This window comes from Mastigoproctus giganteus, chromosome 12 (assembly GCF_048544385.1).
Source record: "Mastigoproctus giganteus isolate SK-2022 chromosome 12, ASM4854438v1, whole genome shotgun sequence".
Lineage (NCBI taxonomy): Eukaryota > Metazoa > Arthropoda > Arachnida > Uropygi > Thelyphonidae > Mastigoproctus > Mastigoproctus giganteus.
The window spans coordinates 74236311-74256172 of NC_143586.1; the positions used below are offsets into that span (position 1 = coordinate 74236311).

Here is a 19862-nt window from a genome sequence, read left to right on the forward strand (position 1 = left end):
ATGTCCGAAGTTTCTCGCTGTCTCCTCATTTCATCGTTATTCTGTAGTACACTACCACACCAAATTATGTCCCATTTCATTGCAATCTGCACGAGTTGCACCACGTTTTATAGATGTTCTGTTAATTTTGTGGAGCAGTGCACTATAAAAAGGCATGTGTATTCTTTATCCCTAAAAACAGACAAACCGACCTCAGACATATGCAGTTGACATACACAACGTTAAGAATAAGTTGTTATCATCATGTGTAGTGGACAACTTAGTTTAGGATTTAGTGTTACATTTTACACACTCCCCATTATTCTATTAATGAAAATTTTATTTAGTTTAAAAGTTAAAAATATCCACTTTGCTTTTATAAATACTGGAAACCTAATTTTTAATTTTTATAAGGAAAAAATCAGGAATTTATCAGTTTGATTAGCATAGAACATTCAGCTTTTCTGCTTCAGACATTAAGTTTATTTATAAGATATTCTCTTTCTACAAGATGAAGAATTTTTTAATTTTCATTCTTGTTAGTTCAGAATTATTTAGATATCGATGTCAACTGAATATTATTATGAATTACTCAAAGTGTCTTTTTATTTTCTTTCCAAGGTGCGTTGATCCCCAAGATAAGGCCATGGCTTTAGGGCTAATATCATTTGCTATTGGGCTGTTTGGTAAGTATCCAGAAACAGTATTATTTATGTGATATCATATTAAATATATGATATTAAACTAAGTGCTACTTGTTTTCCAATTCTCTGTATTAATAGAAGTCGAATAAACAATTTTATGTTGAAATTGGTTGTTTCAGGTAAGTGTGAAGGTTATTAAGGTTGTGAGGCTTTCGTATTTAGATCTGAACCGTGGTACAACTAAGAGATGTTGAGAGAGAGATTAAGAGATTTTTCTCCCACAAACTCGGCTCTTACTTCAATGTATATGCAAACCAGCCTAGAATATGCATAGTGACATCATTGGTGGAAGCGTGAATATGATTCTTTTTAGAGAAGCTGCTACCACCAGTTTTGGGCTGAATGAATGAAGAATTTGAAATAATCTGCATGTGAAGTAAGGGTTTGAGTGGAAGATAGCAGTGGTTCAAGACAAGAGTGAAAAGGGTTTCTATATTTTTTTTAAATTTAAAATATGTAGGATTCCTGTCCAGCAGCGCAAACCTGAAGTGTAACGTCTGTAGATATTGCACTAAATCAAATAACGAATTGATGTCTCTGTGCCGTAGATGTGCCTTTTTATATTGTTTATTGGTATTGACCAATTGCCCACTTAGCCAAGACAACAGCAGCAAACAAGTGCCAGTGTCTGGTTACCACCTCTGCCCGGTGGAGGCGGGCCAATCTGTGCAACATTATTCCGAGCAGTTACGTATTATGCAGTCAAAGAAATCCTGCTCTTTAAGATCACGGTACAGAGTCAGCTAAGGGAAGAAAAAAAAACGATAATAAGAAAGAGAAAAAGTAAAAAATAACATTCAGTGCTTATCAAGCTCCACGATAAGATACAGTCTAATTCTTCACTGAACGAGACAGTGAGGAAGTCTTCTTGTTGGATGAGTTCCAACTCACACAATAAGAAGAGTCTGCAGTCAAGAGAGCCCATTGAACGGTCAACAGAGTCATTTGTCGAAGTCAACGATAAATTCTCAGTTGCGTGAACGCACTTGGAAGACGGGGAGGTAATGTGACGGTGGCCATGGAGAATGTGCAAGTTTATCCTGTAGGATTAGGCGTTGAAATGTGAAAATGTCTGCAATTCATAATTCTAAAACATTTATAAAAATGGAAATTAATTTTGAATAAATCGGTTTTGTTAATTAAATTTTACTAGTAAATTATATATGACTGATTAATTAGCTCCAATTCATCTGGACTGATTTATCTGTTATCATCATATAGAGGAGAGCTATCAGATGAAATTAAAAACTAAGTTTGAATAAACGCAAAAATCGAAAACTAGATTATAATACAATTTGTTTATTCTAAAGTGTTGTTCTTTTACTGCGTTTCAACTTATTATTTTAATGCGTTTTCATTTTAAATTCCTTTAACGTTTATATTCCTAATTTTATTATAGTATGATCGTGTTGAAACCTGTTATAAAATGGGTTTAAAACAAGCAAGAGGTAACTGCATGTTTGAAATATACTCAGTGATCGCTGAATTATGACCACCTACCTAATACCGTGTTCCTCGAATCACTCCGGCAGAGTACGGCCCTATGACACGGCGCATTATCGCCTTGGGAGATTCCGTTTCTCTCCTGGAAAAAAATGCAACATGGCAGGCTGTACATGGTCTTCTAAGAGCTGCCGATAGATCACACCACACCTCTGCATATAGGAGAAATCCTGGAGACCGCAATTAAAACAAACACACCTTGACCTTGAGATCTCACCAGTGAAACGTTGGTCCATGCGCGACAGTGGTCCTCCTTCTTGCCAGCGAAACATGCCCCATATTAAGCAACACCTACCTGTCTGGACAGTGGGTACCAAGCACCATAGGTTCACGGATTCGTGTGTAACACACACGTTGGCGTGTTACACCAGGTATCTGGACTCATGCAACCAGCGCACTCCTTTCCAGTCTTCCAGTGTCCAATCAGCGTGTTGTTGACACCACAGTATTTGCTGTCGACGATGATCAGTGGTGAGTTGGGGGTGCCTCTTGGGTCGCCTGTTGTGGAACCTCATGCGTCTAAGTTTGCGGCACATCTTCATTTGGGATATCCTTGGGATTGTTCTTGCATTCCACTTATTGTTTTGCGATGTCAGCTGTCATACTGGGACCTGTCATTGGGATTGTAAAAGGGGTAACTGCTTTTTGAAATGTACTCAGTGATTGCTGAACGCATATTTCCTTAAATAATATAATTTATTATATTTCTAATAACATATATTATAAGACCATCTTTTAGTATAACAAAAATCTCATAGTATCCATTCTTTTCTTCTTTTCACTTAGGCAATGTCCCTTGTCCTATCATTTACGGAGCTGTGGTAGATTCTGCTTGCTTGTTTTGGGAAGACAACTGCGGAGAGCCTGGCGCTTGCCGTCTATACGATCCGTCCAAATTCCGTATGGTTTTCCACGGAGTAACAGCCGTGATTATGCTCGTTGCATTTTTGGTGGATGCGGCTGTTTGGTTTTTGGCAAAAGATATCCATTTTCAGGACGACGATGAGGAAGGTGAACCAGAAGAGACAGTGCCTATCAATCTTCTTAACTGCACGCAGTTTGAAAGCAGCGTTTGAAACGGATGTTGCGTATCCATGGAAACCAGAAAACACAAGGAGTAAATCAAAACGCATTTGATCATCGATAAATTACGTGGCCATAGAGATGTGATCCACAGATATATATCGCCTCCTAGATGTTAGACAACTGAAGGTTGTGTGTGTGTGCGTGTGCGTGCGTGTGTGTCTGTTTGTGTGTGCGTGTGTGTGTGTGTGTGCGTGCGTTTGGCAAATTTCCACGCCTTAACTGAAAAGAAATCATTATTTCATATCGTTCAAAATGCCTGCTGTACCTGATTGTACAGAGAGAAGTATAATTATCAACCGAAACAGATTTTTATATTAAAATATTTTATTTTGATCCTCAATCTTCATATTTTTTTGCCAGCTCCCTCTTTGTGATCAAGAGTGTACTCTAAAGAGAAAAAAAAAAACAAAGCAAACAATTTGACGTGTTTGTTCTGAGTAGCGGAACTGTCAAGTGATTTTTCCGAATTTGAACTCAAAGTACAACTACGACTGCGCGTTTTGTGACTTAGGTGTGTGCGTGTGTGTGTGTGTTCGCGTGCAAATTGCAGCTTTGAAGTTAGTAAAGAAACGATGCTTATAAACATCAAAGTGAGGTGTAAAATTTTAGAACAGATAATTCCAGATTATCTTCCAGATATGTGTAAATATATAGTCAACAAAGTGTATCTGTATTCTTAGTGTATCCTGTTCTCAATTGACTGTATATGTATGTGTGTGTATACGCAAATGAATATATAGAGATATATTTCTACACCCCCCGGTATAAAACTGGACTGCCATTATTCTACTATAGAGAGCTACATGTGTTATAGTGAACTCTTCGGTTATTTTTAAAACCGACCCCGAACTATAAAGGACTTCAAATGACTGTTTCAAATGCTTAAAATTCTACACTATTTAAGGAAGATGTATAATTTTAAGACAACATACTACATGGATTATTGTTTTTTTTTCTAGCCCTCCACATTTGCTCCATCATTAGCCGATTGAAAATGGAGCCTTGTTAACCAAAGGTGCCAACGATTCACGTGATGAGTACTTATAACTTGTGTTTTCTTAAGAACGCATTTGAAAGGCTCTGAGAAGGCGTTAAGTGGAAGTTTTTGGTTTGTTAGGGAAAGAGTTGATGGAAATCAAAAGAAATTGGAAAAACGTAGTGATAATTCAAGGCAGGGAACTGATTATTGAATAAATTGTAATGATCAAAAGAAAGGGAAATTATTTATGTGTTTGAAAAGATTGTGAACAGAATGTGATGATTGTGCGGGTATGTTTTTAGGATAAGATATAACCAAAGCAGATGAAGTGAGATAAAAAAAAAAGAATATTTTATTGCAAAAGAGTTTTAATTTAAAATGTTTTTAATTTAAAACAAATGTTAAGATATTTTTTATTAGAAAACAAGCATTATGTGTGTATCTTTGAACTTAAAAATGATTCTCGTAATTATAGAAAAGTACTGTTAAACTCAATTAAAATTACTCTTAATTTATGATTAAGAAGTGTATATATTTTTAGAGTACCATGTATTGATAATGTGTGTGTGTTTGGTATGAACAGAGATCACTGACTAATACTGTTTAGCACAGCTTAAACACCACAGTATTTTCCACAAGACAGATGCTCTAAATGATTTTTATTACTCTTATTCTGAACAGATATTTATTAATCAAATATTAGGGGCAGGTTTGGCACAAACGACTGTATTCGTAGGCTTATACTTTTAAAAAAGTTATTTTTTTTAATATTATAGGTAGCTAGCTAAATAAGTTTATTAAAATAGTTTAAAATAAAAAATGATGAAATTATTTTATTTTAATATTATTTAATTTTAATTTAAAGTCATTATGAAGAACAGTTAAAGAAAAATTTAGAATTTTTAAATTATATCTTTTCCTTAGCAGAGGTGCCTTGAGTTATAAATCGTATGAGGACAAAAATGCGAATTCCAAGATGGCTGTTTATGCTCTCGGTACTGCGTTGAAAATAAATATTTAAAATCAGGATTTATTCCTTTTATCGAATTAATATTTAGGTTATCCAGATTCTTTTTTATTAATATATTCGCTTTGAACAGCCATAAGCTTGCTAGAACTGTATTATTGCTCTTTATAAAGGTTAAACTGTAAATGTATACGCATTGAACCAAATGTTGTTCTATAGAGAAAATGTCTACGTTCATCAATCCCTCATTAACTATTTCACAGAAACTGCAGATAATTAAACGAAATAGTGATGGAAATATAAAATTCTACTTTGCTCTAACGTTATATTTTAACAAAGACTGAAGATGAACACGAGAAATATTACAGTTTGTAAAGTGCTAAGTTATTAAAAGATTTCGAATATAGAAATTTAATTAATAATTCGCATTTAGTATCTCAGGAAAAATATCAAACACCATTTTGTTGAATATATTGTTAGAATATTTGTTGGAATCACGATTTTTTAATGAAAATTCAGTTATTAAACTCCACCTGTCGGACTGAAGTGCTTCTTCTGAATACAAAATAATGATTTTAAATATATTTTTAATACGCTGTTAATTTTTTTTGTTTTTATCTTTCGAGTGTGTAATTCCTTCCAGTGTTTAATTCCGATGTAATTTTCGTGGAATTTTTTTTATCCTACATATATTTTAAAATAGGTAGCGATAGAAATATATTTTAAAATTAAAATTTTAGTTTGATCTTTAAATGTCAACTTTAAAGATAAAATTTATATTTATTAGTGTACTTTTATAAAATAATATTTTGAAAAAGCCACTTCATATTTTTTCAAGTAACTAGCATTACGATTATCAGGATTTTTTTATAAACAGGGTCTTCAGGAAGTAGTAGCCTTGACTGACCTGTAAAACTTAAAATTGTTACATTAATGATGTTAGGGGACAGCAATAGTGAAGGTCATATTCTTTATACAGGACTTGTAACTGGTGAACTCGAGACAATGTACTTGAAAAGTGGGGAATTTTTAAATCAAATTTGGATAAATTGCAAGCGTTGATACGGTTGCCAATTTTGGCCAACCAATAAGAAAATAAATACTCGTATTTTATTCATGACTCTGAAGAAGTGAAGGACATCCAATTCCAGAACAAAATCCTTTCCTGCATAGCACACCTGTTATACCGTGTACGCGAGGGTACTGAGGCTAACAAATATTTTTAGAAATATGCTTCAAATTTTGCTCGAGGAAAAGCACACTGGCCACGGGCCTTTTCACCAGGTGAAAAGGCTCGGGTTGTACTGTGCTATCCGAGGGACAACTTTTAGGAATACATCTTTGGAATTTACGTTATCTATAACTTTATTTCCCAAATGAAACGAAGCATATTTCTCCTTTCTGTTCAGATTTAACTATATACAGCATAGTAACATGTCAAACTGTATTATAATAAGCCTAACTGTAGTAAAGTTTGTTTCCGGTCTATAATTCTCAATATAAGACAATCCAGGCTGCTCAATGGACGAAAGGTCAGAATGAAATGACAACGGTCCCCAAGAAAATCAAATACTGAGGATCCCAGCGAGGCTCAGAGAGAAAGCAGTCTCAGCTTTCTCCCCAAGCTTCGTTAATAGTAACTGAAATTTTTCTCTGTGACTTTCAGTCTGTCTACTCAGGCCTTGTGTAGATTCATTTGAAACTCCCGCCACAAGTTTGTTACAGAATCATTCTATCGATAGATGCTATGACAGGGCTAAAGCAGTGTTTCAAGCCGTCCAGACAGAAGCAGTAATTGGACGTGGTCTTTAATATTCCAGCAAGAAAATTCTAATTAAATCAGGACATATTAGAGGCCATGGCATAGGAACTGGTGTGGAGAGAAATAACCCCATGACCAAATCTTATTCGACTATGAATAATGGTCGGAAACCAACTTCATTTTGATAATACGCACAAAACATGCTCACTGCAGGGTGCTGTCTATGACGTTAAACACTATCATGGGGGTTTTTAGTGCTGGCTTACAGTTATCCGCCTTCTTAGATGTATGTGGCAAAACTGGTTTTGTCTTGAATACAACATTCCTAATTAAGCTTTATCATTGGTAAGCCAATCTTGAAAGTATCCTCAGAGTACCATTTGTCTTCGCAGTAATGTCAAGGACGAATGACTGGAAGTGAAGAGCTGACCATAAGCGTTTTCAGTGTCCATTTTACATCGCTTGACACTTTTGACATGTTTAAAGACACAGAAGCGATTTACATCTAAGACAATTTGATATATAAATATATCACTTCACATAACGAATGCCATGGCATTCATCAACTGAATAAGTCGGGATATCTGCAGTTCATCTGTCAGCTGGATGGTTTCAAAGTACCCTGGCCTATGTATCGAGAATTATAGAAAAAAAAAAAAAATACTGACATGTTCTTCTGCCGTGACATTGATTTCTAATGTACGTCTTGTGGAGCTGTAAAGAAATTTTATCTCAATCTTAATGCTCTAACAAATCATTGTGGCTGCCCTAGTGTCCTTGGCTTTGTCTTTTTGATGATTTGTTCTTCGGTTTCAAGATGTCCATTAAATTATGAATATAATATAAGTATTTTAAACATATCAAATAAAAAGTTCAACGAAGTTAAATACACCAAAGGATTTATTTCATCAATCTAATCTCGTTGCCTTAGTAACCTTACTTTCTTTTCGAATCGGTTATGGAGACCCCAACGAAACAAAATACTTGATAATATGAAAGTGGCTGTACTATTAAGTATCTGTTATTCATTAGTTTCGTAATCAGTATTGAAGAGGGATAAAATAAATCAAATGGCAAATCTGGAATCAAAGGAATGTTCAAATATATAAAAGCTGCGGTTTCAAGATATTTTAGGAGTAAGATTAAGAAAGCTATATTTCTACGTTGTGTAGTATATTGGAGAATGAATGGTAGATAGTAACGTATCCATAGGATGATAAGATTCAGCCCTGGGCAGGATATATGCATTGTAATCTTTGTTAACAAGGTGTGTTTGTGATTAGTCCTTTCTCTTCCAATTAATGTGTTTTGATTAACCTACGAATTAATTCAGTAATTTCTTTATAAATTTAACACTTCTTTAAAAAAATTAAAAGAAAATAATGCGCCAAAAAATATAAGAATTTTTGTTAGGAACTAGTTCGATGTTTTTTTTAGAATTAAGATTTGTGATTAGTAGTTGGTGCTTTATCACACTATTGAGAATGCAATCCTTAATAAAATGTCGATTCCAAAAGTGTAAATTTTGTGATTTTAAGATTAACATTAGTTGTAGTAGAAAAATGTTGAAGCCTTGAAATATTATATGTGTAAGTACAAGTGTAGAGTTACTGACCAATTCAGTATGTTGGAATTTTGCTGCATAACATGTACAATGGCAATACGACTTACCTGGATTATATATTGAATGTATATTATGAAGTAAAAGAAACAAGTCCTTGGTGAGTTGCTTTGGCATCCTGCCCAGTAAGCTGTAATGATATTGTTTGACTCGTGGCATTTAATTTTGTGATGCCTTGCAATATAAAGTGTTCTTCATTTATGATTGTTTTAGTAGGCGAACACAATTTTATGTTTTAATTCTTAAGAAAATGGAGGCTTCATATTATCCTTTGTGAAATGTCACACATTTTTAATAAAATGCCATTAGATGCAGGGTTACAGACCTTTTCCGTCTTTTTTTTTACAATAAAAAAAGTTCGAAATGTAACCACTAAGGGGCTAAGTGATTTATTCACTCCAATAAACAAATTGCTTTTTGTTATATAAAAAGGAAGGAATCTTGAAAACAAGGAGCGTTTCACTGATAATTAAGAAGTGTGGCAGTGCAAATAAGGAATGTAGCATTAATAATTCACTCTTCCTCATGAAAGAGCGAATTATCAGTCTCCATTTTTCACATCCTTAGCCTGCCAGATCGCCTAACCCAACTCCAGCAGACTTTTGGTTGTGGGGATATCTGAAACCGTTTTTACAGAAATTTTCCTTCGACTCTGAGATTTGAGGGACGCAATAGGCCAGGAGGTAGTGTATAGTCCATCGGAAATTTTGAAGGCAGCTGTGAAGAACACAAAACTCGGTTATGATTGCTTAATGGTGGACACGGGAGATTTAATCATCAGTAAAAACTGTTGAACGTTACCTGATTGTTATATTTTATAAATTAATCACTTTGCGCCCTCCGATGGTCAAATTTCGAACTATATTTTTGTTTAAAAATTCCAGATATACTGATTATAATGAAAAATAGTTTTTCGATAGGTTTTAATTTTTTTGAAGGAGTGGGAAAGGATCTTATAACCGTCTTATATTACAGTTATCGTTAAATAGCACATTTTGTTGAAATAGTAAATCAGCAAGCTGTAATTAAATACCTATACCTACTTACAAAAATTGTGCATATCATAAAATTAACAAAATAGTGTCTAAGATACTTTAAATACATATAAAATATAATAGGTATAAATAAAACTATTTATTAACCGTGATTTTTATGCCTTTTCATACGCAAAAGAATATAAATAGAAGAATTTCAAATGATTTATAAACATTAATCTGAAGCTTGAAATATCACACGTAATCGAGCTGGGCTATTTCATACTTATTTACAGTTAATCCATTATTGGTATTTTCTGCCACATGAACTAAAATCAATTCACATTTAGACAGGGAATGTTCCATTTCCGGAGTAGTTTAAAGAACAGGCCTAGAGAGGAAAACCATTTCCCCACCCAGTGGTCCCGAATATTTTTGCTAAGTGCCTGGGGAGAAACAGATTTGAAATTGAATTTTCTTAATATGGAAGTTGAATTGGGATGACATTGAGATTTAAAGCTAACTCAGGAATATAAAATCTTATCTGAATAAGTAATATTTATACACAAATTCAGAACTGTGTGCAAACGAACGAACCTTCACTCGTCAGATGTGTATAATTTGAAGGTTTTTTCGTCTACAATTTACTGTACAGAGCTACTAAAAATTATAGCTACCATTCGGGTATTGCCATACGTTATTTAAATATATCTATCAATGCAATAAATGTGGCAGTGTCAAAAAAAATATAGAAATTCAGGGATTAGTTAGTATGTTTTTAATTTATTTTTGGATTTGTGATATTTCAAATAGGGGTTACGCTTTTAGGCATACTTGTTGACCAGCTAAGCTCTTGTTTAAAATAATTAAGATTGCCGGATTGATATATATATATATATGTATATATATAAAAGTTAAACGCGACTGCAGACAAATACGCTTCTTTTAATAGTTGGTGGGTGCTGAAGGTAGGAAAATATTGCTTAGGGTTTAATGCTGCTTGAAATTCAAAATATTAAAATAAATAATTGAATAAACAATTACCTATTCGATGAATTATTCAATCAAAAAGCACATTCCGTCTCCTAAATGAAGAACACTTGCTATTGCAAACTGTTAATCGTTGCCTTCGACATATTTGTTAACACCGCCCCCCCTATAACACAACTGTTACGTGTCTATACATGCAGTACGTATATTGGATCATATATTTCTCTCCCAGTTATTCTAGCTGATCACCCAGAAGTTGTTAATTCTGTTCACTGGTGCTAATCCATGGACACATTCTGTTTTTATCATTAGCCAGTGATCCCATGGGTTGACTTTGTGCCTCTGTGAATCATTCTACCTGAATTCATGTAAGTGATGTGTGCTGTTTACATTCGAAGATTATATACTTCATAATAAAACGTGCACCATGTTTTTTTGTGTCCGACTCATTATTTTCACTCATAAAAACACCACTGAAGCCTTACTAAATAGAAGCTAGCTAATGTACTGTAAAATTAAATATAGTTAAAAATAAAAAGTTAAATCCAACTTTATAAACAATCAAATATCATATTGCGGCATATATTTTTAGCATAATGCGGCAAACTGACGCATATCAGTTCAGATTTTCGGATATTTTGTGCCGCCATCTACCGCTGGCTATTGGAACTAACGTCATTTTGATACGTTATTATTCAAAGAAAATTGTTTGTATTGTCTACAGATAAACACTGTTGTTTGTCTTTTTAAATGCTTCAAAATTTACTTTTATGATTTCATTATTTGGGGGTAATTTAAGATTAGTGAATTTTCTTTTCCGTTGAATTAAGTTTATGCTATTTCTTAATCAACTTTTTTGACTTTCTGTGGTACCATTTTAATTCCTCTAATTTTCCCTTCTTTTCCAGTTGAATTGTTAATTATTGGTAAACACGTATTTCGAGTACTAATTTCGGGAATATTTTTACTCTATAAAATATTTGAAATGGATTTTCCACTGAGCACGTCCCCCCTCCCCAACTATGTTCATTGTTGGCCGAGCATGCGCAGTGTTTTCCTTTTTATAACCATTTTTGGACGTTTATTCTTAATTTAAAGGATTTTAATTTGTTTCGTTAGAAATTTATTGCTGTGCACTTGGAATCAAAATTGAATAAAACAAGGCACGAAGCCCATCAGTGGCGCCATCTATCGGTGTTTGTAGACGCACCTTGATATGAAATTTTGCATGCATACTAATGTTAACCACAGGTATGTGAATTTAAATATTATTTCTTCTAATTGTATTATTAACAGTTACTGAATTTTTGACGGACAGAAATTATAAAAAGTTAAATAAAAAGTAAAAGACTAATTTTAAATGTTATTTGAAATTTTAAATATTACACACACAGAGGTGGTCCTCGGAAACTTTATCAGATTATCTCAGGCAGAAGAACTTCCACGGTTTTATTTTAGATTTTTCAGGCAGATCGGCATTTGAAATTGGCCCACGAATACGCACTTTAACAGACATAAATCTGATAAATACGAGTATTTTATACGATAATATGAAATACTCTTATTGTATGAAATACTCTTATTGTATGAAATACTCCGGTGTTTGTCAGAAAGAACCAAATAAAGCCTGCAAGTTACTTTGTTAAATTTTGAAGCCGGTTGTAGTAATTCAATTTTAAGAGTTTCCTTCGTCTCTTATATTCTGGAGATTCCGTTGCCTCCTTATCTAAAGATAAAGCTAGCTTCATAGCAACCTACTTTTCTTCTAATTGTTGTATTGACAATCTTGGTACACCACCTTCTACTATTGCCAGTACGCTCCACTAAACCTCCTGTGGTCTTCCGTGAAAAGGATATCAAAATAATTATGAACAATTTTCATGCTAAGGAAGCTCCAAGTCCCGATGGAATTTCTCCACTTGCTGCTCCTGGGTTACTTCTGTCCTGTGTCGCCTTTTTACACTTTCTAATTCCACTGATGTTTTTCGTTCTGCTTGGAAATTTCTCATTTCTAGCCAGTTCCTGAAAAGGTGACAAATCCCTCCCTTCCAAGTCTCGTCCAATTACATTTACCTCTACTGTTTCCAAAGTATTGCAGAAATCCATTAATCGCCAACTCTTAAAGTATTTCGAAACCTTTCATGTGATTAATGATCGCCAATATGGATTCAGTCTCGATACACTAATGATATTTTGGATTATCTTACTTGTCTATGGAGAAAGTCCATGGAACAATTTATGAAACATAAGAAGTAGCTTGACATTTCCAAGACTTTTGATCAGGGTACTCTCTGATATGCATAAATTCTTTTGTGCACATCAAAGGAATGAAGACATGCAGCCAGGTGGTATCATAAAGCAGTTATGAAACTCCTACTAATCAATTGGATTGAATACCCGCAGTCTCCTGCTGACTCATCCCATGGGCACCCTGTCTATTACCCTTTACAACCATGCATAGCCTAGAGTGGGATATGGCTTGCTACGATAAGCAGTCAATAATGTGATGCATTAAGAAAAGGAAAAAGGCAGATAATTATAGCGGACATAATAAAAGTGGTGAAAAAAATGCATGAAAAGTAAGTATGAGTATGTATTACCAAACTAAGAGAGTACACAAAGGAGAAAGTAATTTTGACATTTCCAAGACGCTGCTCGACAAAATTAACAGAACAAAATGTTTTTTCACGAATATTTTATTGTGAATAGTGTCTCTGAAAGCGAACATTTGATATAATAGGCATGCAAATTCCGAGTATCCAATAGAAATCGATCTACCACCTTGCAGAGCTGAAAATTGTGCAAATTAATTCATGCCTATAAAACTACGGGTTGCAACAACATCACTACGTTCCCGTTTTTGGGCTATCTCAGTGGGACAGCCACATTTCCAGTACTCAGGGTTGCAAGTCATCGTGCTTTAGATGATTCTTTGAGTTGGCGGGCCGTTGGACGACTTGAAGCCGAGGAATCGCAGGCGGAGGTGACACCTTGGCTTAATGTGTCACACATTGTCGTCTCGGCACTTTGGAAGCAGTTTCAGGAGAGAGGATCCGTTATAAGAAGAGCAGTAAAGATCGCCCGAGGGCTACGTCAACCAGAACAGACCCACTATCTAGCTCTAACAGCAAGAAGGAACCCTACGATGTCCTGTCATCAACTGTCTTTTGTGGTTGCTGCGGCCACAGGTGAAAACATTTCCAACCAGACTGTATTAAGAAGGCTCAATTCAAGTGGACTCTACGAAAGAAGCTAGTGTTTTGTGTCCCAATTAATCCGAACCACCGCAGAGCTCGTCGAAACGGGTGCCATGAACATGTGATTAACAGCCCTGACAAATGGAATACAATTCTGTTCTCTGATGGACCCCGTTTTAGCCTACAAACAGATTCTAGACGTTCCTCGTAGATTCTGTCGCTATCACATTCCTCGTTATTTCCTCTGGAAATAACGAGGAATGCGATACCATCCTTCCAACATCAGAGAAAGTGACACGGTGTTCTCGTGTGTGGAGGAACAATAATCAACAGCCGCAACCCCCTTCATATTTTTGATAGGGGTATCGTAACTGCACACAGATACCGAGAACAGATCCTCGAACCCTATGTGCGATTTGTTAGAGGTGCGGTTTGCCCAGATTTTCTTTTCTGGCACGACAACCCTACTGAACATAGAGCTCAAGTGGTGGAGGAATATTTTGAAACTGAAGATATCCAACGATTGCAGTGGCCAGCACGATCACCACACTTAAATCCGATCGAACATTGGGGGGACTTTGGGCGTCGCATTGCACGCCCACAGCCAACTCCTTAGTTACTTGGTGAGCTAAGGTCTGCGCTGGTGGAAGAATGGGATTTGTTGCCACGTCATCTTATAGACACCATTATATCGAGCATGGTTCAGCAATTCCAGGCCTTTTTAGCCGTTAGATGGGATCATACGCAGTACTGATGTCATGTGACCATATTTTGGAGCATTTTGTGTCGACTTCTATAATGTGACCTTTTTTGGCAGTTATTATATAACCCCTATAATGTCCTTTATACCTGTCCAAGTTTGTCACTGTCTCCTCATTTCATCACTATTCTATGGTACACCACCATACCAAATTTTGTCTCGCGTCATCGCAAGCTGCACGAGTTACATCACGTTTACTACGCGTTCTGTTAATTTTGTCGAGCAGTGTATTAACGGGCGTGCTCATTTAAGGTTTGCTCACTTAAGAAGCAGGCATTAACGGTACATTATATTGCGTATTTTGGATTCTGGACATTCCTGGGTTGATTAATGTAAGTATGTACACAAGGCTTTACCCGTTTTTGCTCATGGGTCAGGTCGTCTAGTTTTATATCCTTTCATTTTGTATTGCCTTCTTACGCTTTACCTTAGGGTCACAGTATAAAAAAGATGACGATATATAAATCGTTTTTCTGCGTAATTTAGTCATGCCTAAATTATGTTGATCGTGTGGAATTAAACTTATTAGCGAGAGCAGTTCGCGCTAATTTACGAAGTGTACTGATTAAGAAATGGCACCAAAAGAGGAAGATTCAAACGCTATATGACCTCAGAAAAATTATAAAGCGTTTGTAGGATTATTTTATCCTTTCATCTGTTTTTCTCGAATAGCAAATCTAAATTGCATCAGATAGTGCAACGGTGTTAATTCTTACAACAGAACAAAATTTCCTTTGCATCGAGTTGCCCTGGTATTGCATACGGTCTATGCGAATTATTTGATCGACATAGGCAAGGGACGTGATCTGACGCACTTCCAAAAAACAGGTGATTGTCAGCTACCGATTGAACAGTGTCAGTACGGTAACTACGAATGCTGTGAGCTGTTTGCGGGTTGCTGTAGTTAAGGTGTTCCAAGAGTATACAGACAGTGGACAGAGCAGCAGTCACTGGACCAATGGCTGACACCCAGGCCTTATCAGTAGTCGTGGGGAACGTAGGCTGTCCCGCCTTGTGCGAGACGATAGACAGCAAACAAAAGAATGGCTGACTATGACCTCGTCTGTCGTTTAATGAACATGATTTTAGTTGATTTTTTCAAGAACTTGCCAAGAAGGTTTTAACAGAAGTTGTATTTCTCTGGCTTTCCTTTATTAAGCGTCTCCACAACTCAGGACTCCTACTTTGGCGCAGTACCTTCATTAAGTAGTGACTTCTGATACTACTCCAGATCAACTGATTTACATTTTGAACTTGTTTCTGCCTTGTTGGACTTGTTTTTGGGTAAGTTTACTGCTGTTGTTTAATTGAAGACTTTTTCCTTTTGTGGTCTGCTTTTTGGACTGCACTGGATAAAAACATGGTCATGCAGTATCATTTATCGTATTTCGCTTTTGCCCCCCTTACGCTATTTTCTTTTTCGTTTTCTTCTGTCCTGTCTACCGGGTGAAAAGAAACTTCACTCGGTAGATTTTAACTAGGGGACGACCATAGGTGTTCAAGACCACAATCCAGTAACTCTTCATGGAATAGGCTGGGCCACCAGAGCAGGTGCCCGATCAAGCACCCATGCATACGGCTGCACACTGCCAAGGATGTTTGCATCTGAATGGCGTCACTGGATCATTGACGACTGAAAATAAGTTTCCTTTTCCAATGAATCATATTTCCTGCTATGCATTGTGGACAGTAGATGTTGGGTAGGGCGATAAACTGCGGAAAGAAATCATTCCGATGTCCTGGTCCAACAGAAACAAGGAGGTGATATCAGTGTTTGGTATAGGAGATTCCTGTGATTCCTTGATTTCACAGGGAAACACCCTCAACATCTTCAAAATTTGGTTCTAAATTTCGCGCGTTTTTGGTTCATTTTGTGATTTGTACTATAAGCTTAAATTAGCCAGTATCATCTGCTTTAGCTTCAGCTTCTTTTATTTTAAAAGAAGCCAAAGAAAAGGCTAAAGACAAGAAGGTTAAAGTCATTAAGAAAGCTGGAAAGTTTTCAATTATTGAAACTGCCAGCTTTGAGGTCGCAGGGCTTAGCACCCGGAGGGTGAATACGAGAAGTCTTGTGCAAAAGGAGATTGCTGTTGCGATCTCTGAATCGTAATCTGAAGAGAACTTGAGGATGAAACCCTTTCTGAGGTTGGTGTCAAGACTCACGATTTCGGTACAGTTGTGGAATAAGGACAAAGAACTGGCGGCCTAGACAGACTGCGTAGTGGAAGGCGAAGGTTGTGGAAAATCATATTAAGTGAATGAACTCCGTCTCTCCAATGGGATAACTGCGAATATTTTATCTCTGCAGCGAACTGGAGACGGTTGTAATGCAAACTTAGAGAATACGAGTTGGCAGCTAAATGGTCCCAAGCCCAAAAACATATTCGGTTGAAACCTAGGACATCTACAGATTTAATCCGTGACGAACCCTTAGGAGAGCTTCAGAAGCCGAAGACTTTAATAGTAAAGGCTAATACGGACAGGTATAATTTCAGTAAACATATAAGAACAACTTTTCACCGTTTGTCCTGTGCTGAGTGATGTCAAGGTGCCTTCTGTTAATTCTCTGTTCCAGTACTAGTGGAAGCTCCTACTTGATTGCTTAATTTCAAGTAAGAAATAAACAATTATATAACTTTGTGGTCAGTGCTAATGTTCAGCGAAAAAAAAACTCTGCTGACCATGGCTAGGGTGTTTGTGGATTGGTCCTCGCATTGCATGTGGGACCTCCTTGCCCCTACGCAGTGTTACTGCTGCATGGCCTCTGGCCATGTTGCGCGTCACTGTCTAAGCGACATCTTCTGTGGAAATTGTGGGGATAGAGGCCATTCCTTTAAGGAATGCCAAAAGAGCAAAAGTGTAAAGTGTTTAGGGTAAACTCCGCGTTTACATCACTGTGAAGAGGTACACACTCTGAAGAGATCAGAGATGTAAAGGATATGTTGGAGTGTTGTTCCTCTCGTGGCCTGCAAATGGTACACCCTGTTTCAGTGATAGGACCTAAAAAAAAAAAAGAAGCAGAGTATGGGATGTAAGAGCACAAAAAAGGGAGAGGAAAGCACGAAATATTGAGGATGTAGAGGAAGGCATCCTCCAAGATTTTCAATAGAGTTTAAAACCCCATCAGGCAAGTGGGAGTAAGAGTCTAGGATTTACAGTTTACTGAACAAGACAACTCAGTGCAGGTCACCATGTGGCCAATACAACCCATGGCTTGGGGACATTGCTTGCCTACCAAGATTGGCAGGCAAGCAGTGTCAAGTCCGGTGAAGTTGTTGCCTAAAGTCATCGCTCATTTAGAAGACCCAGTCAACTGATGGTTCCTAGTCCAGTGATAATTATTGCCTAAGTCATATCTAAAAGAGAGGCGAGCAGCAGTGTTAAGTCTAGTGGAAATTATTCTACTTTTAGGAGGTCTAAGTCTGTTAGTGGTTCCTGTTCCTGTGTTGCCTAAGTCCTACCTAAACGGTAGGCGAGCAGTGTCAGATCCAGTGATAGCTGTTGCCTAAGTTCAGAGACATTAGTGATTGCTAGTATATGTGCAGTCAGCAGTTGATAGTTATACACTATTGGCAGTCCTTACATCGGTAGGACTTCTTATAGATTGTAGCTTTGCAACGATAAAGATCATATCAGTATTTCCAAGGGTAGGGGGGGGGTCCCAGGTGGATTAGTAATTAGAGGATGGTTAATGAGTAAGAGTTGGTCCAGAGTCTATGCTTATTTGATAATGGTGAATTGATAGATAGGATGCGACTGGTACGGAGTCAATGATCATTGATAGTTTAACATTGTCCTCATGGTCCTACGACGGTTGAAGAGATCCTGTGCGAAGAGGGTAAAGTACTTGTAGTTATCTTGACTGGAGATGAGGATATCTTCCTGTCCCATTGGCAAATTAGTAATTCTTGTGATTAATAGCGACCGAAGGTCTTCATATTCCGGGCATTCATACGTGATGTGTCACCAAGATTCTTCAAGATCACAGTGACAAGCTCGATCATCAGTGATACCCAGGAAAATTAAAATCTTCTGGATTGACCCATGGCCTGTAATTAGGTAGGAGTGTAAAAGCCCAAGGAGAAGCAATGTGGGGCCTTTGTAAAGGTGACGAATTTTATGCCAGAGGACCAGTGATTCTCTAAGTTCTGTGGACTACTGGAGGACGAAGCTCCCCTCTGAGCATGCTGCAATTGAGAAATTATGTCCTGACTGTAGCGGAGCCCTTGATGTGGTAAGGCGGACTATGAGTAGAGTTACTAATTTTGGGACACTTTGCGGGTGAGGTGAACCAGCGGTCCACATGGGATTGACTTACTTGCTATTTGGCGACATTTCTAGATTCTAGCGGTGTTCCAGAGGGCGTTTCTCTAGTTTATAAGATCATGTTAAGTGGTGTGATGTTTTCTATTGTGTAGGCTTGGGGTTCCTAGCCCTATGCGATGGGTATCTGTTGAACTTTTAGTAAAGACAATATTATATTTGTGATGGACAATCCCACTCAAAAATCAATTACAAACACTACAGTCCTGTCGTGACAGGCATGTAATTTAGTGTGCTTTGCATGTATAGCGTGTTTTAGGTTGTTGTGCTGTTTTGGCCACTTGGCTACCCAGAAGCAGCAATCGCATGGAAAGCTGCTTCTGAGTACTAGTCCACGCCACGGCAAGGTAGTCCGCGAGTCCAGCAGATAGCTTTTCAGGCCTTGTTTGTGAGGCAATCTCCACACACAGGAAGTAGTGCCACATCAGTGGGTGAAGTAATATTCTCTGGGGGCCCATTCCACAGAGGAAAAATAAAAGTAAAAAGAAAGAAAGAGTGACATGTACATAACAATTTATAATATTAACATTAGCATTATTTTCAGCGGAGTTCAAGGATTTACGACGAGCAAATACTTCGGACACAAAATCCTGAAGAGCACGAAGATTTTGTTATTTTTAAGAAGTCTTCACGCCCATGAAAGAAGACAGGAACAGTAGCCAAAAGATGTTACAATCATGAAACATGTGTTAGCAATTTTCTTTAAATCTAAATAGCAGTGCAAAATTTGGTGTCAATCAACGCTGTTATGCTTCTCTTTGCTTGCAGACTGATTAACACCCACCAACGTAGCTGAACGAGTTTAGAGATAATTTACACCTTTGTTTGGTAGCCATAGCAAAATGATAAAAAAAAAAACAACTTAAGATGGAAATACTTAAATGCTTATCGACCTCTAATATCGCTGTATTCGCCACCTAACATAAACGTTTTATTTTATTTGTTTGTTTTGATTTTTTTCATAAAGTATTATCAATTTCATTAGCTAAAAAAAAAGTTTCAGAAATTTAAAGGAAA

At 36.7% G+C, this 19862-nt stretch overlaps 1 protein-coding gene across 6 annotated transcripts in view; it reads left to right on the forward strand.

The window, feature by feature from the left end:
* The window catches only part of LOC150077201 (solute carrier organic anion transporter family member 74D-like), a 271883-nt gene extending 266877 nt beyond the window's left edge, over nt 1-5006 (forward strand). For all 6 annotated transcript variants that reach the window (XM_090386382.1, XM_090386381.1, XM_090386380.1 and 3 more), the window contains 2 exons: nt 601-665; nt 2973-5006. In XM_090386382.1, the coding sequence (XP_090242508.1) occupies nt 601-665; nt 2973-3262 (355 nt within the window). In that variant the 3' untranslated portion in view covers nt 3263-5006. The remainder of the gene's footprint in view (nt 1-600; nt 666-2972) is intronic.
* Nucleotides 5007-19862: the final 14856 nt, after the last annotated feature.